Source organism: Gobius niger, assembly GCF_951799975.1.
Source record: "Gobius niger genome assembly, chromosome: 5".
In the NCBI taxonomy this organism is placed as follows: Eukaryota; Metazoa; Chordata; class Actinopteri; order Gobiiformes; family Gobiidae; genus Gobius; species Gobius niger.
Genome location: NC_136856.1, coordinates 10,211,825 through 10,232,369, shown reverse-complemented (window position 1 = coordinate 10,232,369; position 20,545 = coordinate 10,211,825). Strand labels below are relative to the sequence as shown.

The 20,545-nt window shown below is 41.5% G+C and overlaps 1 protein-coding gene across 5 annotated transcripts in view; it reads right to left on the bottom strand.

Annotated features, from left to right (window-relative positions):
• arhgef9a (Cdc42 guanine nucleotide exchange factor (GEF) 9a) overlaps positions 1–20,545 on the bottom strand; it is an 85,082-nt gene that overhangs the window by 45,444 nt on the left and 19,093 nt on the right. The window contains exon 1 of one of the 5 annotated variants that reach the window (XM_079556180.1): positions 5,795–6,125. The exons of 2 other annotated variants lie outside the window; for them this stretch is intronic. In XM_079556180.1, coding sequence (XP_079412306.1) covers positions 5,795–5,809 — 15 coding nt within the window. In that variant the 5' untranslated portion in view covers positions 5,810–6,125. Of the gene's footprint in view, positions 1–2,861; positions 3,279–5,392; positions 6,126–20,545 lie in introns of those variants that run through there. 2 more of the 5 variants (XM_079556178.1, XM_079556179.1) reach the window with 2 other exon arrangements.

Sequence of the window (20,545 nt, the reverse complement as noted above, 5' to 3'; positions counted from 1 at the left end):
TTCCTCAGCGTGTAGCGGTGCCGTGCGTTGATCAATGCGGCATGTTTCACGTCAGATGCCCTTCTTAACGCAGCCCTCCTCATTATTCCAGGCATGAGATCCACACAGAGACTTGGCTTGTAATCCCGTATGGCTAGCACGGTGTAAGTTCCTTTGCAAACCACTGCATTCTGCCTTAATACACATTTTACACATTATCCCAGCCTATACTTCTTCTTTTTTTCTTTTTTTTTCTTCTCACACAGCCTCTTTGCTTGCTATTTGATGCCAACTCACACTTTGCACTCGGAATATAAATGATCCTATAGTGCATTTCTTAAGACGCTGCAGCAGTTTATTGTGCGTGGCTGTTTATTTCATCTCGCGCCCCTTGAGGATCTAAAGCTCTCAAACTCAAAAGCTTTGCTGACCCTTATAGACCTGTATGCGAGCGTGGATTATGGGGGGAGGGGGAGGGAGATGGTATAGGCAGGAGAGGAGGAGAGCGATCGGGAAAGGGGGTGCTCATGTCCTGCAGGCGTTGGGAGGAGAGGCGCCTCCATGGCGACCGGAGAGGATACTTCAACAAATATTGACAGGCCACTGATGGGACGAGGCAAGGACGTTTCAGGAGGCGCCGCAATATTTCCCAAAAGATAAAAAGTGCAAGGGAAAACACACGATTTATAGAGCACGAAATCCATCTTCTCTTCCCTCCTGAGACTGACACAACCAATCGAATGACTATAGTGTGCAATGATTTGATTAATCCACAGAAGTAATCCAGAAAAGTGATCCACAAGTTGCGTAGCTGCAGTGTAACAAGTATTGTTTTGGAGCTTTCTCCTTCAGGGTTTGCAACGCGCTCCTATATGCAGTGATTTGCATATTCATTTAATTAGCATTTTGGAAGGCTGAGACCCCCTTTGAGCATACAAAAAGTTGACAAGATCGTTCTTAGTTACTGCATGTCTTGAATATATTTGTTTAAATGTGGCCATACCGCCTTTGCTATACCCGATCCTGTCAGACCTTGGAAGCTAAGCAGGGAAGGGCCTGGTCGGTACTTGGATGGGAGACCGTTTGGGACCACCAGGAAGCCTGGCGAATGTAGTGAGTGAGTGGCACAGACTGGTTGCCTCGCTTCCATCAGTCTACCCCAGGTCAGCTGTGGCTACAATAGTAACTTAGTGAATGAATAATGCAATGTAAAGCATCATTGAGTGTCCATAAAAGCGCTATATAAAACCGATGCATTATTATTATTATTATTATTATTATTATTATTATTATTATTATTATTATTATTATTATTATTATTATTATTATTATTATTATTATTATTATTATTAAATGTGCACCTATACATGCAGACATTTATAGCATACAATAATACTGTACTTTTATTGGACTTCCATACAAAATACCCTGGTTTGGAATCTATATTGTCCTTTTTGATCCAACTCCAACATTTCTCAAAGGTAGAGGCCAATCATCTTTTAGCAAAATTAATAGATGAAATAGATTACCTTGATTCCACTGAGTTTTCGATAACTACATAACATACTTCATGAGCTTCTCTCTCATAGCTTCTCCCATTACCTTCATAAATCACCATAGGCTTTATGTCGGATGCCCTCCCCGGCATGTCCCGCTGTATTTATTACGGCTCAGACTGCGTGCAAAGTGTAGAGTCTTGTCACTCCTTGTAGCCGTATTGCATGACATCAAAGCGGCAACGCAGCCCCATTTCAATACGGACTTCTGAAGTATAACTACAACATGGGAGTGAGTCATTCTTTTCAATCATGTCTCACATTGAGCCGGTAGCGGAGTAACAATAGCCCCAGCCTATATCAGAAAGCTCTCCACTACAGGAAGAGAAGGAGGATTACCGCAAAAACATGTGTCACGCTGCCATGGAAACTAGCCCGATGAATGGTGCTCGAAATGATTAGAAAATAATCTTTCTCTTAAAGGTGAGAATTGACATTCAATATGTCTAAAACTGAAATTCTAAATGTGGCGTTGTCGGAGACTTCCTGCAGCACACACTGCATGGAGAGGAGCTTTGGGACTATAAGGTCAAGTATTGCCTTGTCGTTTTCTTTTCTTGTAAATGTCTGCAAGCAGTAATCCACCCCCTGTCTCCAGCGCCGGTCTATTTCAGTCACTTTAAGGCACAATCTCCGAGGTTCCCATCAATCTGCTATAATGTAAGGAAAAAGGGAGCAGGAGGAAAACGGTGCAGGTCGTGTCACGGCCAATGCACACTTCTCTCCTTCATCCCTCCATCTCGCTAATAAGATCAGCGCTGCCCCATCACAATATTTCCTCCTATTTTTTTTTATTTATTTTTTTGGCCTGTCTGAATAAATTAAAACTGCATTACATAATCAATCTCTCGGCTCTCAGACTCACACCTAGCTTGATCAAATGCCATAGGAGTAAACAGACAAGCACCTCTTACAGCTGCCGTCATTAACGCTGTCTAGCACGCCAGATGACCCGCGTACCTTTCGTTTTTACACTTCCCAACGTCAAACGCGACATCACAAATCCAAGGGCGAAATATTTCAAAACCGCAAACCCCGGTATTTGGGTCAATGCAAATGAATGCAGTGAAATGCACCTGCTAGCAAGGGGCGTGCATAGCAATTGTTACAGAGTCAAATCGAAGATCGCAGACACTTAAAGAGAGGCAAGGAAAAAGAGGTTGTAACTGAAAACGTAGCGTATATCATCTCAGCGGCACCACCACATCAGCATTCACCGCACTGCCTGCCCCACTGCATTCCTACAGAGCACAGTTGCACCAAAGCACCGAACACTCTCCCGTAGCAAAGGCGCACGCACAATTCTCTTCAAACAGCTAGCCTTACCATGTTGGTGGCATGAAACTGCACGGCAAGCGCATGCATGGAGAAGTCCAGTTTCTTTCATCCAATCAGCATATTTAAATCTCCTTTTCCGGAGGAGGCGAGCGCACTCAGAAAAAGCAGCTGAGCAGATGCAAAAGAGAGCTTTTCCCGAATCAAGCCTTGTCTCCCCGACGCAAGACACAAGTGAATCGCGCGGTTTCGTCCTCCCCGTGTCTGCCAGCCCGATTATGTAATACACTTATACCCCGAGAACGCGAGCCAATCAAAGATGCTCTGCCTAAAACCGGTGTGCGAGATCCACACACACCCTCTCCATACGCACTCCTCTCCTCCTCCTGAGTGCACAAGCGAACTCTATTAAAGGCACCTGCCCAGGGGGAGTTTACCAATGTGTGAAAGACCCGAGACATGTGCAAAGACTGGATCAAAGCACAGATAACATCGATCCCGGCCATTGTGCATATGCAAAAATGGTCGCACGTGTGACTACTTAGCCTATATGTACCACTGTCAACCGCCTCTGCTGCAGTAGCATTGTGACAGCATTGTATAACTCCTCTTTGAATGTTGTTCACCTTGTGTTTTTGTGCTTGGATATTTTCTTCTAGGGTACCATTGCAAGGTATACGCGATCTGCCGTGCTGTGATTTGCATATCAATGTTGTTCTTATGCCAGGCGTCTAAAACCTTTTTTTCCCCTGTGAGCTACTTTTACTTTTTAAGCTACTTATGCTTTGAGGATACATGAGGAACTATGGGAATTAGGCAGAGCATATTCTGGAGAGTCAGTAACAAAGATGATAAGTCAACAGAGCTAAAAAAGGATGACTTTAGTGTTGTCTTCATAATTTACTGCACTGTTTAACCAGATGTTTGCAGTATTGACAGAATAAAATGCATTAAAAAAAATACACCAGTTTATGTAAAGAAATGTACAAAGCCTTTAGGGAGCTACTTGGAAAGTTACTAGTTGGAGATCTCTGCCCTCTGTTTCTTTAAGCTTTTTCACCTTCACTGTCAGTCAAAGTGCATCATACACCAGTGCCATATACACTAGTGTTTTACCAAAGGATGCAATGACAATATTTACCAGGGTAGCTGGAATTGTTATGGATTGTCAATATTTTAAGACTTGGAATTTAAAAAAAAAAGAAGAGAAAGAAATTCACAGGTCAGATTATGAACGTATCGAAGAGAGACTTATCAAAGAAGACTGAAACACGAACTGCTACATTTCAGAACATGCTCGTAAGAGGTCTAACGTATTGGCAGGTTTTACATATTTTGTTGTTTGTTTGTTTGTGAAGGATCCTGTATACCTGAATATTTGCTGTCTGCGCTCTGCCAATTGCAACCATCTACATTGCGATTCTGATAACATGTTGTGTCGCTGTGCAACCCTAACTTCGCACCAACTCAAACTTTGTGACCCCCAATACATCGTGACTAGATTCCTGCAGGTCATGTAATTCAGAGCGCTATTTTGACCACATGCCGTCACATGTGATTTACCCTCAATTCATAAAACATGGCAGCCAAACATTTCATTGTACACCTTCTACACAGCATCCTCCACTCGCCTTGAGCCTGCAGAGGCACAGCACTTAGTCGGAGTGTGAGAGCACATACAATAACTTCAAATACTGCTATTAAATGGACCACCATGGACAGCTCCGGGATGGGCTTTTAGCATATCTATTTCTGCTGTTCATTCAACATTTATGACACCGGCCTTCTGGCTTTTATTAGACCTACCATAGTTCAAGAGGAAAGAACTGTTCTTTCAGTTTCTGGTGACATGCCTTTCCACTTGAAAGGCATTTCATCTGAAGGAGCTATGCACATAAAGTATTATGCATATTTTAGTTGTTCCTGTTTAATGTCTTATGTAATAAAGTGTGAGACTGAGATTTGCAGGTGCTCGAAAACGTCCCAAATGAGAGAGGAGTGGGCTGTGAAATGGAGCTGGGTTTAGCTGTATCTAAAATGGGGGAAACCTGAAGTCATGAGGCCCTGTTTTATTAGCACTTGTCCTGTTAGCTCTCACTGTTCAGATGTGTATTTATATTATTCCAGAATCTAAGACGCAGCACACACCTCTCACTCCACTCCTGGTTATTTATTGTTATGACAAATATCACATTTACAGAGGTGGAGAACTCACTGCCCAGCAATTAGCTGCCATATTGTAGATGGCTACTGTGCCACAATGCAAGAACATGCTCTGATGCTCAAGCACTCTGTTGTTACAACACTCCAAGTTTCATTGGTATTGACACGAATAATGCTATGTTCAGATAGTACATGCGCATTGTCCACAGAATACAACATGGAGGAGAGGGAGAGCGACGTAGGGGGGACATGTTTATATGCGGGGGATATGATTTTCCAGCCATCACAGCGGAGCATCACAGACCTGTTTCCGCACAGCTACGAGCAGCACAAACACTAGCTATCACAGACGGTGAGAGGACACAAGACATAACGGAGGACTGGGGAGGGGTAACAGAAATACATTATGTTGTACCAACGTCATTCATTTCAACGCGTAGCCGTGATGAAGCACCGGGTGTCCCCGCTCTCGACCAACGCGCACCGCCTCCCTCTCCTCTCCGGTGCGACAGTCCGGGCCCCGAGCGCAGATCCATTAACGAGTACCGAGGATGAACATCAACAGCACGTTCACAAGCACCAAAACAGCTATCACTGTAAACACCGCGCAAGTCTGGACATCCAAGGCCATGGCGCAGCGCTGCGGGCCGATGAGAAGCGCTCTCACAGGCGCTGTGCTCCGCTCCTCGGTCTAGACGCGTTGCCTCAGAACCATCGAGTAATCCACCATTACAGAGAAGAAATGAAAAAGATGCCCCTACGCCTCTTCACGCTACGTCCTGTAATTCATAAAGGCACGGGAACAGATGCATCATCCTCACCATCATCATCGTCATCAGTGTGCACCGCGCGCTCTCCCCGCTAGTCAACACCTGTCGGTGCTCGCCTCTCCGTGAACCGACCCCTCTCGGACGAAACACAGAGAGGCTTTGCGCAGGCTGTTCGCAGCGAGGCACCAGGAGCGGAGCTGCCTGTGCCTGAGAGGCGGTCCTCCTGTATTAATTCTGATCAGCACTCCAGCGCGAGGCAGCCGGCAACAGCCATCACCTCAAGTCGGGGGAGGGGCACGCGCAGCCCCCCTGACTGCGTTGACCAAGAGGCCAGAAGCAAAACCTCATTCATCTCACCCGCTCTAAAAATACCACCGTGCGCGCGTGATTTATCACTGATCATTAGCGCGGTGATCTGGGAGGATGGACGTCAGCGTAATAAATGCACGTTCCCCTCGGTGATAACCGCATCACACTTTTTATTGGCACAATTTATATCTTTCCAGAAAATGGATCTGTTGTCACCCATCAGTCAGATTCAGATGCACTTTATGTGATAATCAACCGCACGCGCCAATGTCAGCGGCAATAAGGCGCCGTCCCATTACCATAACAGTGTTCTCCTTTTGATAAAAGACACGGAATCCAATCAGGACCACTGCACCTGCGCCCGGCACAATGCTCCACCGTGAGCCTGAGTGAACACATAAAACTGTCACACTTCCTCCACTGTGTGACAAATTCCACTGATAAAATGAATACAATTATTTTAGTTCAACAACTGGTATTAAAAGTTATCCTATCACCGCCGAGATGTACTATAGGGCAAATGAACAGCAGCATAATACATTCCTTACAGCGTTATTGCGTAACAGCGGTTCTGTAGCATAATATCATTTAGCAGAGTAGTAAAGTTGATTAGGCAAAGGATTTGGATAAACCTGATTAAGCAAAATTGAAAACCACGAGGCAGAGACCAAGAGACCCCACGTTATTAGGTTACTTGGTCTGAGGGAAATTAAACCTTAATCTAAAATTGGGGGCAGTATTTGCTTGGTTATTGTTACAACTACTCATTTTCTTCGTCTATCTGTAATGCACAAACGTAAACTCGCATCTCTTTGTTTTCCATCTGCCGTTTATGTCCGCCAAGTCTCAAGTCTCCATCGCATTAGCCAGATATTGCACACTGTGTGACCATAATCTTAGCTCGTATGCATTAGGCTTTCTGGCATTTGACACCAGTGACAAAACTAGACGTGTTCGGACTCACCACATACTAGTCTCAGTGGCTCAGAGCTGGTCCATTAGTTAATATGCATTAGTGCGGTATGATAATTCTGGTTCCACAGACTTAATGAGATTTTACCGCAGCCGAATTGCACATATAATCTGCACAGAGACGCCGTATATCCGTCTGAATGTCCCCCCCCCCCCCCCCCCTCCCCAGTAAGTCTCCATGGTGCTGCTGTGATCGACAGGCTGACGTCCCCCGTATGGTTCAGCACGTCATTATATTTTGGCCTTTATCTTGAAGCAGCCACTCACAGCGAGCGGCGTCTCCCTCTCCATTGAAACCTGGCCCGTGGCTCTGGTCCTGCTGTCCATGGAGCGCATTGTTCATAAAGGAGCCACGAAAGCATGACTGAACGCAGAGAGAAGGCTCGGAGCTTTCCGCAGCCAACCATGCAATGCACAAACATAAAGGTGGTCGTGATTAAAGCAGATCTCTTCATATAATAAAAAAAAGAAAGAAAAGCAAAACATAAATAAATATCATTTGGTTTTGTTTGACTTTAAACGGGAAACGCCAGAGAAACATGAATGGACACAACTGTGCTAAGAGAAAATAACAAGCCCATTCATTTTTTTTTATAACTTTAATCTGAATTCAAGCTAAGTTCCCTTTTCTTCTTTTCAATGCAATTTACACAATGTGAATTTGATGCAATAATTCCCATTTGTGACAGCCAATCTCTATCTGACTTCATGTGTTAAAGCAGATCTAAGTAACACATGCCCCTAGAGGCCATAAGCGCCACTGCAGGTGTTGTAGCATGCAACGTTTCTTTTACTAATTAATTGTCCGTGAGAGTAAACACTACGCTGACAGAAAAGACAAAGGGAGAAAAGGGATATTGTACATCCAATTACACAATGGAGATCTTTTTTTTTTCACTCAAACTTGCTTGTAACTGTTTAAGTGGCGCTAGCCCGCAGTTAGCTTTACCGTTAGCCTGTTAGCTTCTTCTTCAGGATTACATTAGTGTGTATTGGTGACTATGACCCGGTGCATGAAAGCTGCAAGTGTGGTTTTCAGGACAGAGACACCAGGGGGAGATGAAAGACCCCCCAGTCATCCCATCAACACTTCTATTACCCCCCAGAGGGACCACGGAAAGGATTAATTACGGTCAGCAGGTTACTTAGTACTGCTATAAAAGGGCTAGATGCAAGTTGGCATTTTATACTCACTATTGCCACCTCTGGTCATACGTGTAACTGCACCTTCTATATTAAGCAATGGCACTTCGGACCCGAAGGATTTTAGAGGCTGTTGTGGTGAACGGGTCTGGGCTCATTCACCTTAGGACATTGATGGAACATTTAGGGGGAGGAAAATAGATTTCATTTCAAGATTTTCATTTAAGAATGTTTTTTTTGTCCAAGATTGTATTTAGTATTTATTTATTTATTATTCATCAAAAACATTATGTCATGAATGATTTAATATTTGGAAACACACTGTTATCATTATTATTTACTGTTTTAATGTACATTTGTGTATTTATTTATTTATTGTTGTTTTATTGATGTTGGTGGATTGATTGATTGGTTATTTTTATTGTGTTGTTTGTTTTACCTACACATGGTGCATGATATGAAGCACACGTACACTCACAAGAAGACATTACAACACATAGAAGCTGCAGGACACTTGTGACACGATGAGGAATCAAAACACTCCCTTCTTTACTTGGGTATTATAACATCCACTACTGACTTTGCAGACCTTCCTGAATGATACACGGATTTCTCGCACCAGCACAAAAAGACCACACTTCCCGATGAAGAAATCACAGGAGCACTCAGAGAGAGAGAGAGAGAGAGAGAGAGAGGGTGGGGGAGACTTGGGAATGGGATCAAAGGGACTCAGAATATGTCTTAAAGAATACGACCAAACGGGGTGCACTATATCGGTATTTTTAAAGCCATAAATAATTTCCAGAGCACTTTGGACACATACATGCAGATAAAAGCCATCCCAGGCCTTTCAGCGGGGTTGCAGAAAGCTGTTCTAACCATCACGGCGAAAATATATGACAACCATCCTCCAACAAGATAGATTTTTTTCATCCTTTTTTTTTTTTTTTTTTTTTCCTTTTTTGCTGCTGTGTGCTGGCAGATTACATAAGCCTCCCTGGCCCGGGCTACCTCTACAGTGGGCTCCCTCGCCGATCTCACTGACATTTAGACAACAAAAGGTCAAATCTGAAAGTCTAAATCTGGGCACACACCGATGCTAATATCCTCATGCATATACAGCAGGGGCACGGCGAGTAAGACCCGAGCGCAATCTGCCACCAGCCAAGGGATCACATGACGGGGACCAAATATAAATATCAATTTACTCTCGAGATTCTTGTAAGTTTCGATCAAATGCAATGGTGTGTTTATGTGCGTTAGGGGTCGCAGGTGGCTGGACTCTAGTCTGTGATTGGGTTACACTGGTAGCAGGGCTGACACAATATGTATTGACAATATATGGCCTTTATTAGACTTAGACTGACTTTGTTGATCCTCAAGGGAAATAAACAGCAATAGAATACAACTGATAAAAGGGATGAAAATGAATGAATGAATGATATCATTTGGAGAAAATATAGGTACTTAAACTACTGCCACCTCAGGTCGTATGCGTAACTGCAGTTCCTATATTAAAGGAACAGGCCACCATTTTTACATACTGAGATATGTTCTTGCCTGAGTTTAGACGAGTTGATGAGTACCTGTCTGATCTTTGTGTGTGCCCTCTGTTGTTAGCATTTGGCCTCTCCCAGTATATTCCTATAGCTCCAAACCGGGTGAAGTTAGAAGCGATCAAGCTCTTCCATGGGTACACACAAAGACCAGACAAGTACGCATCAACTTGTCTGAGGTCATGTAAGAACATAATCTCAGTATGGAAAAACGGTGGCCTGCTCCTTTAAGCTTGTGCATGACGGCACTTCGGGCCCAAAATAACAACATTTTGAGTGACAGTGCAGGATTTCAGCAGGAGTTGTGGTGAATAGGGCTCATTCTACACATTAGGACATTGCTGGAGCAATGAGGGTAGAAAATAAATCATTTTAACATTTTAAACTCCGATAGTCCCTTTAAATGAACAATGCCTGATTTTTGTTCTAGTTGTGGAATTCAGTTTGTTTTGTTCTCCTTTAGTATATTGTAAACTCAGCCATTGGGGAAACATTGAGCAGCATTTGTATCAATTTCATGAACTTGCAGGCTAGTTTTCAAACATTTTTGTGAAAGTGACCCTGAAAAGTGGCCCTGTGAGTTGTGAAATGTGCCTATAAAAACATCCCTGTGAAGAATTGGGATTAAACGTTTTAATCGTTTTAGAAATTTAGGATTGAGTTATTACCTCAACTAACATTTCAATTTAATGGTTTCCTCTTGCATTGTTTGAAATAATAATAATAATCTGTATACATGATTGTTCACACATCCTACAAACTATTAAATACATGGTGAAGCCTGAGGGCGCATCACAATGCCAATGTTCACAAACTGAAAATAAAGACGTGAGATGCGACACCACAAGAGCCAAATTTAATTTGCTTGTGAAAAAGACAAAGTAAACAAACATGCTTATAACTATAGGAAGACAAAAAAATAGAAGCAAGCTGAACACTGCAACAAACAAAGACAATGATGTAAGAGTTCACCCTACGTCATTGTCTTTGTTGTGCGATAGGCAACAGTAAAGTTCTACGTGTTATTATGGGAGGTTAAACTGCTAAGGCCAATTCCTCAACCAGGTGCTTCCTAAAAGAAACCTGAAAAAAAAAATCCACTATTCTCTCACTCTCGCAGCTACGATCATGAAAGAGCTTCATTAACACAAATAGCAAGTTGGCATTGGATTATTCAGCTGTGAAAATCCTAAAGAAATGAATGGAACGATTCAAACTGGCTTGAGTTGATAATGTATCAACATAAAGTTACACAACAATGTGGATATCTCTCATGTTACTCTTTCTGGGAAAATAACACAAGCACCAGGACAGTATGAGATTAAATAATATGAATATTGCATTGAAATATTAAGGAAATAATTTAGGAAAACATGGAAAAATGGAACTAAGCTATAGGAAAACAGTGTCTAAATCGGAGCATTTGCACATTTTGAAGTCAAGTTTTTAAGTTGGCAAAAATGTGTAAATCACAGTTAAACCTCAGTGAGTTTGTGATTTATTGTAGATATTGTGCCACCTAATCATGTGAATGTGGCGATATATTGCTCAGTATCATTCTTATTGCTAGGTTTACGTTAGTCGCTTCCACTTTCCACCGTGACCCTGGACATCCCGGGGTCCCCTCTCGGCATCTGAATGGCACGCTCTCCCACGGGACGTCCACTGCTCTAACACCCACACACCAGTGACCAATTAAGTCAAAGGACAACTTCATGGGCAAACAGCAGAGGTCGCCTTAATGTCAACAAGCTGGATACACTTCAAGAGACCAGTGTGTCCACGAAAAGGGTCAAAATAGTGAACAGCTGAGGCACCGCTTCCAAAGTGGTGATGCAATCGTAAGAACTACAACAGTATGTTAAAGTGTAGGCTTTTTAATATATGTCATGCTTGGTAATCTTTTAGTAGTGTTGAAATAATGTGTCAAGGAAATGCCTTAGTTATAACATAAAGTGGGATTACATGTTAAAGTGAGAACCACTTTGCAAATTACAATGTTGTGACGTGTACATGAGTAAAGCTTGGACTAAATATGCAGAATTACTCAGTTGAGGGCACATGAAACAATGCAACATGACAAAAAATGGAAAAAAGAAATAAAATGTCTGATTTGCCATTGAGTATAAGTGTACAGACAAATAGGTCGATCAGATAGAGAGTTAGTCATGAGCAGAGACTATGGGCAAACCTTTTTGGAGGTAGGGGAATGTAGTGCACACCTACACAGGGAACCTACACAGACAGAAAGTGCAAACTGTACAAAGAATGGCTCATCCGAGATTCAAACACAAGACTTTGGTGCCGTGAGGTAAGAGACTAAAGGTGGAAATGAGCTATTTAGCCATATTCTGGTGCAGTGGCTATACAGAGTTTAAAGAAATATGCATTTTCCTCCCCCTACATGTTCCAGCAATGTCCTAAGGTGTAGAATTAGCTCAGACCTGCCTCTGAAATCCTGCACTGTAACTCAAAAAGAATTGCCGTCATGCAGTGTGATATAGAAGGTGCAGTTACACATATGACCTGAGGTGGCAGAAGTGAGCATAAAATGGCCAACTTGCATATAGCCCCTTTACAGTTATGATTTGCAAATAATATTGTAATTTATCTTTTTTTTTATTGCCCATTCATTCAGCTCGAAGCAGACAAAAACCCTGTGACTACATTAAAACACAAGTATGCAATAATTCTTGATCTTATACAATAATAATCCCTCTCTTTAAAACGGTTCAAAGCATCAACCTACATGTGAGTTATGTCTTATGTCCCTGCATGATTTATGTCAGTCAAAATAACATCTTTTCCACTGTATTCTAATGTCCCCCTTCATATGTCCTTACGAAGAAAGACCTCCTTCCAATACTGAGAAATCTGCACATTGTCATCATTAACCTTGGCATTTTAATTCATGGCCGATCTCAGCTGCTTTTCGCGAAGAGTTTCTCTGAATCTCTGCACATCCAATGATTTCTTCTAGACATCCACTCATTATACGGCCAGATTAGGCGGATTTATATTGGATTGGCTCAATTCAGCTCAGGGTCTATTTTAAAAGACGACTGGCCACATTCCTCGGCTCTCATTTCCTGGTTTCACATTGGCGTCTTGGTGTTAATTGTGTACACTTCGAGGACAGCTCTGACCCTGGGCTTTCGCAGAGGCGGGAAGAAACTAACTTCTTGTAGTAAAGTACATTTAAAAATATCATCAACTTTTTCTACAGTAATTCACAAGGATAATTGCTTTTGTAGCTCGCATCTACAGCCCCTTTGTTGACCACCAAACACGCACGCCACATTCAAACACTGGTAAAGAGGGTCAAGTGTCTTGCCCAAGGAAACGTTTTTTATATGAATTGAGAATTATTAGATATAGAAATAAAAAGGAGAAGCGTTCAATCCTAATGTATGTGGCCAGTTAGCAAGCCGGTTACTCTGGGAGACTTTTCAGAGCCCGTTAGCCTGCTCAGTGTATTTTCCATTAGCCGTTAGCCTTTAGCCATCAAACATCGCTACTTATGAAAGATCCAGATGTTTTCAGCTGTTGTCAACCCATCGACTACATTAAAGAGACTAGATGCATGATGGTCTATATTAAACTTGTGCCCGAAGTAACAGCTTTTTGAGTGACAGTGCAGGATTTTAGAGGCAGTTGTGGTGTATTGGTTTGGGCTCATTCTACACATTAGGATATTTCTGGAACATGTAGGAGGATGATAATACATTTTTAAACTCCGTATAGTCCCTTTAAGGTGTAGTCAAAGCCTAGTTAGAAATCATTTATGAATGAACCAACCGTTCTAGATTTTACATTAGATAACAATGTGACTTAGCATTTAGCTCAGAGGCCACTTTTCCTCTGAGCTAGATGCTAAGTCACATTTAGTTGAGTTTTTGCTTTTTGCAGGGTCGGATACATTTCAAATGATCTCTAAACATAATGATAGAAATAAGATTTGATAATGATAGAGAAACCACAGAAATTATATAAATGCCATGAAACCTCGCCATACTTTAATGGCGCATCTGGCTTCTTCATTCATTTGATGGGGAGTGCTCCATTCAAACAGGTCTGGTAAACCGTTAGCAAACAAAAGTACTTTCTAAGAATAGGCTCAGATAGCTGAAGGTATTTCTATGATTTCTACCAGAATGTTTTGAGACTGTGTGGTTTTGCAACAGTTTAGTTGCTCTTGTGACAATATATAATCTGGAAACTTGTGCAGTGTGGCTTTAAGAGCTGATATTGTGCAGCGTCGGTCCTGCTTCTGCACTTCCTCATCGGCCAGTGTGTGTGTCTCTGTAAATAGGCCTCCACATGTTAGCGCCACCAAAATGAATTTGTTTGTGGTCAGTCGGTATTTGGCTAATCGGGGCCGACCCCACCACACCCATTTCCTGTCCACTCTCCTCTGATTGGTCCAGTCTGCTCCCATCGCCACGGTAACCACACTGACTTCCTGTTTCCTCCCAGGCCTTTAAGCCACAAAGCTCCTAAAAATACATCTCCGGACTTTTCCTGTGTGTCATTTATTTTTCAGAACCATTGTTCGTGCTTCAGCTGTTTATTCGTTTAGCTGCCTGTAGACGCTACTGGACAGACCGACTTAATGGGTCATAGCCATAAGATGGGGTAAAAATAGGTCTTTGACCTCGTACAAAGAAGAAACTATTGTAAGTGATTTAACCTTAATCAAGGAAGCTTTGAAGAGGGATCAAAACGCCACAATCCATGATTCTATAACAATAGATTTAGAATAGATATTGTCCAACAGACCGAAAAGGTAAGAGCGCGTTGAAGACAGAGACAGGAGACCCTCAGACCCTCTATCTTTAGATTACAATACGTTTCTATAGGTGAGGGGCAACAGGAGCTGAAAACAGTCCGAGTTCAATATCTATAAAAAGCAATGATGTAACACAAACTAAACCACACGCACATGTCAACAGAACAGTGAGCAGGAGGGCTGCAAAATATATTGAATGATGTTTTTTGTTGTACTGCAATTGCAAGAGATTGCTATTTATGTAAATACATTCACATATAATTCACTGCACATTTTAAACACATGTAGGAGAGTGAACATCAGAGCAATGACCCAATGACAAATACAAGAACCAGGCATTTCAGACCATGTGCATACAGTATATATGTCTCAGCTACAAGGTTAACAGGTTCTGTGCATGATAAGACCCCATGGAGGTATATACTGTAAATAGTTTTTCGCAAAGGATATTGTAAATAATTAGTAAGTCATTTACTTTTCATTACCACTGGAATGGTTGTATCAATTCTGTTGTGATTAACTGTGTAGTGAGTAAAGTTATTGTTTCAGTATTTCTGTAACTAAATGAATGTACAGTACGTTTACAATTCAGCTTAAAGGTACATTATGGAACTTTTTATGAGGAAAAAGTATATTAATGCATAGTTTAATAACCCTTTAGTGACCGAGCGGGTGTGGTTAGCATGCTGCCTTTACTTTCCATCACAGTGGCCTCTGTCATGCTCCAGGATCAATTGTTTTAGGTGTTTCTGGTACGTTTTCTCTGCTGATGGACCATCTCCATGGTTATGCACACATTCCATTCAGAAAACCTACCAGAAACCCCCACAAAGCTATTAATCTTTGGGTGCCATAGAGGCCACTGTGATGGAAAGTAAAGACGCCATGCTAACCATTGCACGAAATTATAAATGAGAAAAATAAATACTTGAGCAATTTGACCATTCAAACGCGCTGTATTGCAATCTGCTCAGGTCTTCAGGTCATATACAAAAAAACACTCAGCAGTAACTTTAGCATTCTTGTCTAGTTTACTTGAAAACCTCAATCAACATGCAAGATGGTAAAGACAACTCCTTAATAACAATTCAAAACATGACATTTTCACAGCTGAAAGTGTCTAATTTAGTGATATCAACGTGCACACAATCATGTAAATCAGTGTAAAATGTTGCTGTGACGCTTCGCCTTCTCTAAAATCCCATTATTACTCAAACAAGTCACCACGACGTGACTGATCGGGCGACCGTGTCACAAATGAACACGTTTTACTACTGTACACCAGTCCCTCGGAGCATAATACATTTGGGCATGAGAATAAATGAATACCTGACAGAGATATAGCAATGCAGGAAAAAAAATAAATATGCAGAACATTTTGTACAACTTTGCAAATCAGAAACTATTAAATAAATCAGTGACTTGTCGTAAGGGGCTCAAACCACCAACGTCCATTTCTAAATCCCAACCTTTTCTTACAATATCTAATAGCTGTTCTTGCTGGAGATTACAGCCTGTACCCATCAAATTACCAGGAGTTTCATTGGCACCATTGGGATTATCTCCATTTCAGCGCACACCCCTTTGTGGTTTGATCCTGCAATTCCTTTAATCAGTCGGATCCTTCAATGGAGTATTAGGGCCGGCTCTAAATTGCCAATATGCATTTTAATAATAGCACATGAGGAAAATGAGATTCAAATGAAAAAGAAAACAAGAAAAATACAAAATAAGAGTTGGATCTAATAGATTTTTGTTGTAAAAGGCTTTTTTTTTACTTGACAAGTTTTTGCGAATGTATTGGTTTTGCTCTGTTAGAAAGATAAAAAACAACACCTTCTACTCCAATACATTTCTATAAATGAAATTGGCCGCAACTTTATTTACATTTATGTAAACAGTTTTCTACAAGCATTAACACTTCTACGAATATGTCACTAACTAATAATAATATTAATAGTTTGCCTACATGTATGAGAGTAATATTTCACCAGTACTATCTGTACTTCTACTCAAATATTTTGACCAGCACCACCTCTCATTCATCCTTGCTTATTGTACATGTTTTTAGTGGCAGGGGAAACCGGATTACCCAGAGGAAACCTACGCAGACACGGGGAGAACATGCAAACAGGAAGGCGGCGTCCCTGGTGGGAATCGAACCCTGACCTTTCTTGCTGTGAAGCACGGGCACTAACCGCTGCGCTACCATGCCGCCCTGCTTGTTTATTGCAGCTTGTGTGGTATTTTAGGATATGATTATGCACTTCAGTCAATATGATCGTGTATCGCAATACTTTCCTGCCTTGATATATATGGAACTTCAAATCTGTTATCGTGACAGGCCTATACCCCAAACCTTCCGATCATGACACGACCCACTCTACCATCAACACCACTGTCGCCCCAATAACTAGTCACCAATACAATATGCTGCTGGCAAATCGGTTGTGTTCATCTCCTAAACGGCCCACACTGAGTAAAAGGGCAGAGCAGGATTCTATGGTTGAGTTTGACCTGGTTTATTGTTGATCTTCTGTAACCTTTGGGCCAATCAACCTGACATGAAAAGCACAACATACTAAAGGTTTATCCATGCTGAACACAATCTGCAAAAATGTGGGTCAATTTAACAAAGCATAATATAAGGACAAAACTCAAGCTTCTTTGAAATATCATCTTGACTAATAATTCTCTTGAGTGAATGCCACCTAAACAGCATTTTACACAAGTGTCTTTGCGTCCTAAGAAGCTGCCCAAAATTCTGGTTGCATAAAAATTGCTTGTTGGGTAAAAAAAGGTATGAGACCCCTGGCTTAAAGGGACAATACAGAGTTCAACAATGTTAAAAATATGTATTTTCCTCCCCCTAGATGTTCCAGCAATGTCCTAAGGTGTAGAATGAGCTCAAACCTGTTCACCACAACTGCCTCTAAATCCTGCTCAAAAAGGTGTTACTTTGGTCCGAAGTGCCATCATGCACAAGCTTAATATAGAAGCTGCAGTTACACGTATGACCTGAGGTGGCAGTAGTGAGCATGAAATGGCCAACTTGCATCTAGCTTAACACTGTTTTTCCATACTGAGATATGTTCTTATCTTATCTTCTTATCTCTTATGTTCTCCGCACAGACGTGGAAGTGCTCCTAAGGTGTTATTACACCTTACAAAATAGTACCCTTTTTATCCGCTTAGAAAATCGACATGTTTAATTTTGTGGAACTATACTTGGATCGTGTAACTGCTCACGTCGCCTCTAACTTCTGTCCCGTTTGGCCCCATAGAGGAGAGGAGGAGAGGCTAAATGCCAACAACATCTTTGGCCTTTTTGCATGACTGAGTGACTGAGCGCACGCACAAAGACCAGACAGGTACGCATCAACTCGTCTAAGCTCAGGTAAGAACATATGTCAGTATACAAAAATGGTGGCCTGTTCCTTTAAGGGGATCTATCTCTCAATAAAGTGGTGGAATTTTTCAGACACAGGCAAAAAGTCACACAGCTGTTGCCACTAGGTAAATAAGGGATGTTCATGAAATATCCCTGTGAAACATGAGACATTTGTGAATCTTCTGTTTTTCGAACTATGCTACTCCCACAGAAGTGTAGTCCATTATTACGACATCAGCAAATGCAACATCTTGGACTTGTCACTAGAAGCTAATAGTGATTCAAATAGCGGAAGAAAATAAAAGCACTTGATCCTCAAATTCCGAATTAAAGAACTGTTTAATTATATTGTTTGGCACTTTGAACATAATCAACGGCCTGGTACATTATTTAAAAGTCCAGAAGGGCTCGCCACATGAAACCAAATGACCTATGCAACTATGTGGCCCGCTGCCAACACCAACACCACTTTACTGTCCCACTGCTTGTTGAGTAAACCGAGCATGCTCAATGAGGTCGGCATCCAGAGAGTTCTCCGTGCACACTTCATCTACAGCAGGTACAGAACCATGAGAGATTGATCAGACAATGTGGACAACTTGGTATTACCCCCTCTTCAGGTTAGACCAGACCTGGGCGAGATGATTCAGTCCGGCCCACGACTTGTAGGGCATAAATTCATAAGTATGTAAAAAAAAAAAAAAAGTTTAAAGAAATGACCAGTTTTCTCCAGCCACTAGGGGGCAGCTAAAATAAAAATAAAAGGAAAAAATTCCACAGGTGTCCAGAAGAGGGCACTGACATAATGAGAGAAGGAATACAAACAACACATTGTAGTCAAGTGGGAAATTGACAGTCTACCCCTGGGCAGCTGTGGCTACAACAGTAGCTTACTACTACGGAGTGTGGAGTGAATGAATATTGAGACTTGTGACACAGGCTTGTAAAGTGCAATTAGTGTAAGCCGTCAGGCTCATTATTATTCATTTATTGACAAAAAGTTTCCTCAATAGTATTTTCCCAATCAAACATTATTTTATTTTGGAGCTTTTGTTTATGGACCCCGACGATACACTCCCCACATATTTTGGACCCAGGGAAATGGGTCTAATGGTGCTATAGTGCATCGCTTCATTTCCAACAAACTCTGTTTAAAGGAAGCGCAGAGGTGCTTTCAGTGCGATGGTAGAAGTTAACGAGGAGAAAAAGTTGAATAACCTAAATAACGATGCACACACATGCACGTCCTTGGCTTGACATGGCTAAATATTTACAGAAAATAATAGTCCTTCTAAACAACGGTAGGTATCAGCTATTCAAAATACACAAAGTTGAGCAGAATAAGTTCGAGTTATTGTTGGTGCGGCTCCGACTCAGGCTTCTCATGTGGCCTCTGATGAAAATGAATTGCCCACCCCTGGGTTAGACTGACAGAGGGGAACCTGCACCACTGCATACACTTTATCCCCCAGTCTCTACACTAGGGTCAAACAAAAGGGTGTAGCAAAGGAATGTATATATTTGGTAACACATTGAAAAACTAGACATACCATCTTAACTAGCCCCTAATTGCTTTTGTAAAAATAGGACTAGGAAATGACCCTCCCAACCAAGTTAATTTTAGTGCATTTTACAACCCAGCCCCGTCTACTGGTGCGCCTCCTGCTCTGAATACTACTATTGTTTTAAATTCTGGTTGCCTCTGTGCCCCGGGAGTTCAAAGGCAAGATCAGGGGGGATCGAGGCGCTAAACTCTGCAGTCAAGAGATATGTCGCTGCTGTGATGTTTTTCATGCCGCGTCGGTCGGCACCAACGTAAAAAGTTAAAAAGGTCAACAGCTCCCATCGAAACACTCAATAGTCGCGTCCTGCCATTGAATAACAAGTAAATCAGACAGAATTCATCATTGTCCGAACACAAAAAGAGACACGTAGGGAATGAGCGATGAATACGCGGGCAGAATGAATGGGGTTATATTCGGAGGCAGTGCAAACAAAAGTAAAGCAACATTATGAACTAAACTCCAGCAGTGGGTTTGAAAATAGACCTGTGTTCATTGTTTTTAGACAATAATCAGGGTTAATAGGAAGAAGCAAGTCAAATTTAATGTTTTTAATGCCCAAATACTATATTTTGTAGGTATTCGGTTGAGAGGGTCCGTGAAAAACAAAAAAAAAAAGCAATGAAAAACAATCTGGAGCATCTTAGAGGCCACTGTGATGGAATGTAAAGGCGTCATACTGACCACTCATACAGCCGTTGAGTCACTACAAGGTCAACTATGTACAAATATCAACATAATGCACCTTTAAGATTTGCAAACGTTTTATCGAAAGAGCATTGGACAAAACGGGAAACTTTTGAGTGAAAAAGAAAAAGTGACAAATTTCAGCCAAAACTGCAGCTTTTGGAATTTTTGACTTCTACAGTAAAAATTGTTGACCAATGCCATAATTTTCCCAAAAAATTAGATTTAATTCCAGTTTGAATCTAATTTATTGCTTTTTAATGCCCCGCGGAAACCCTGTATAACACAATTTTTTAATATCTTAGAAGACAAACAAATAAAATAAAATTGCTGCTCATTATTTTAAAAGGACTATAGGGAGTTTAAAAATGTTAAAACCAAGTATTTTCCTCC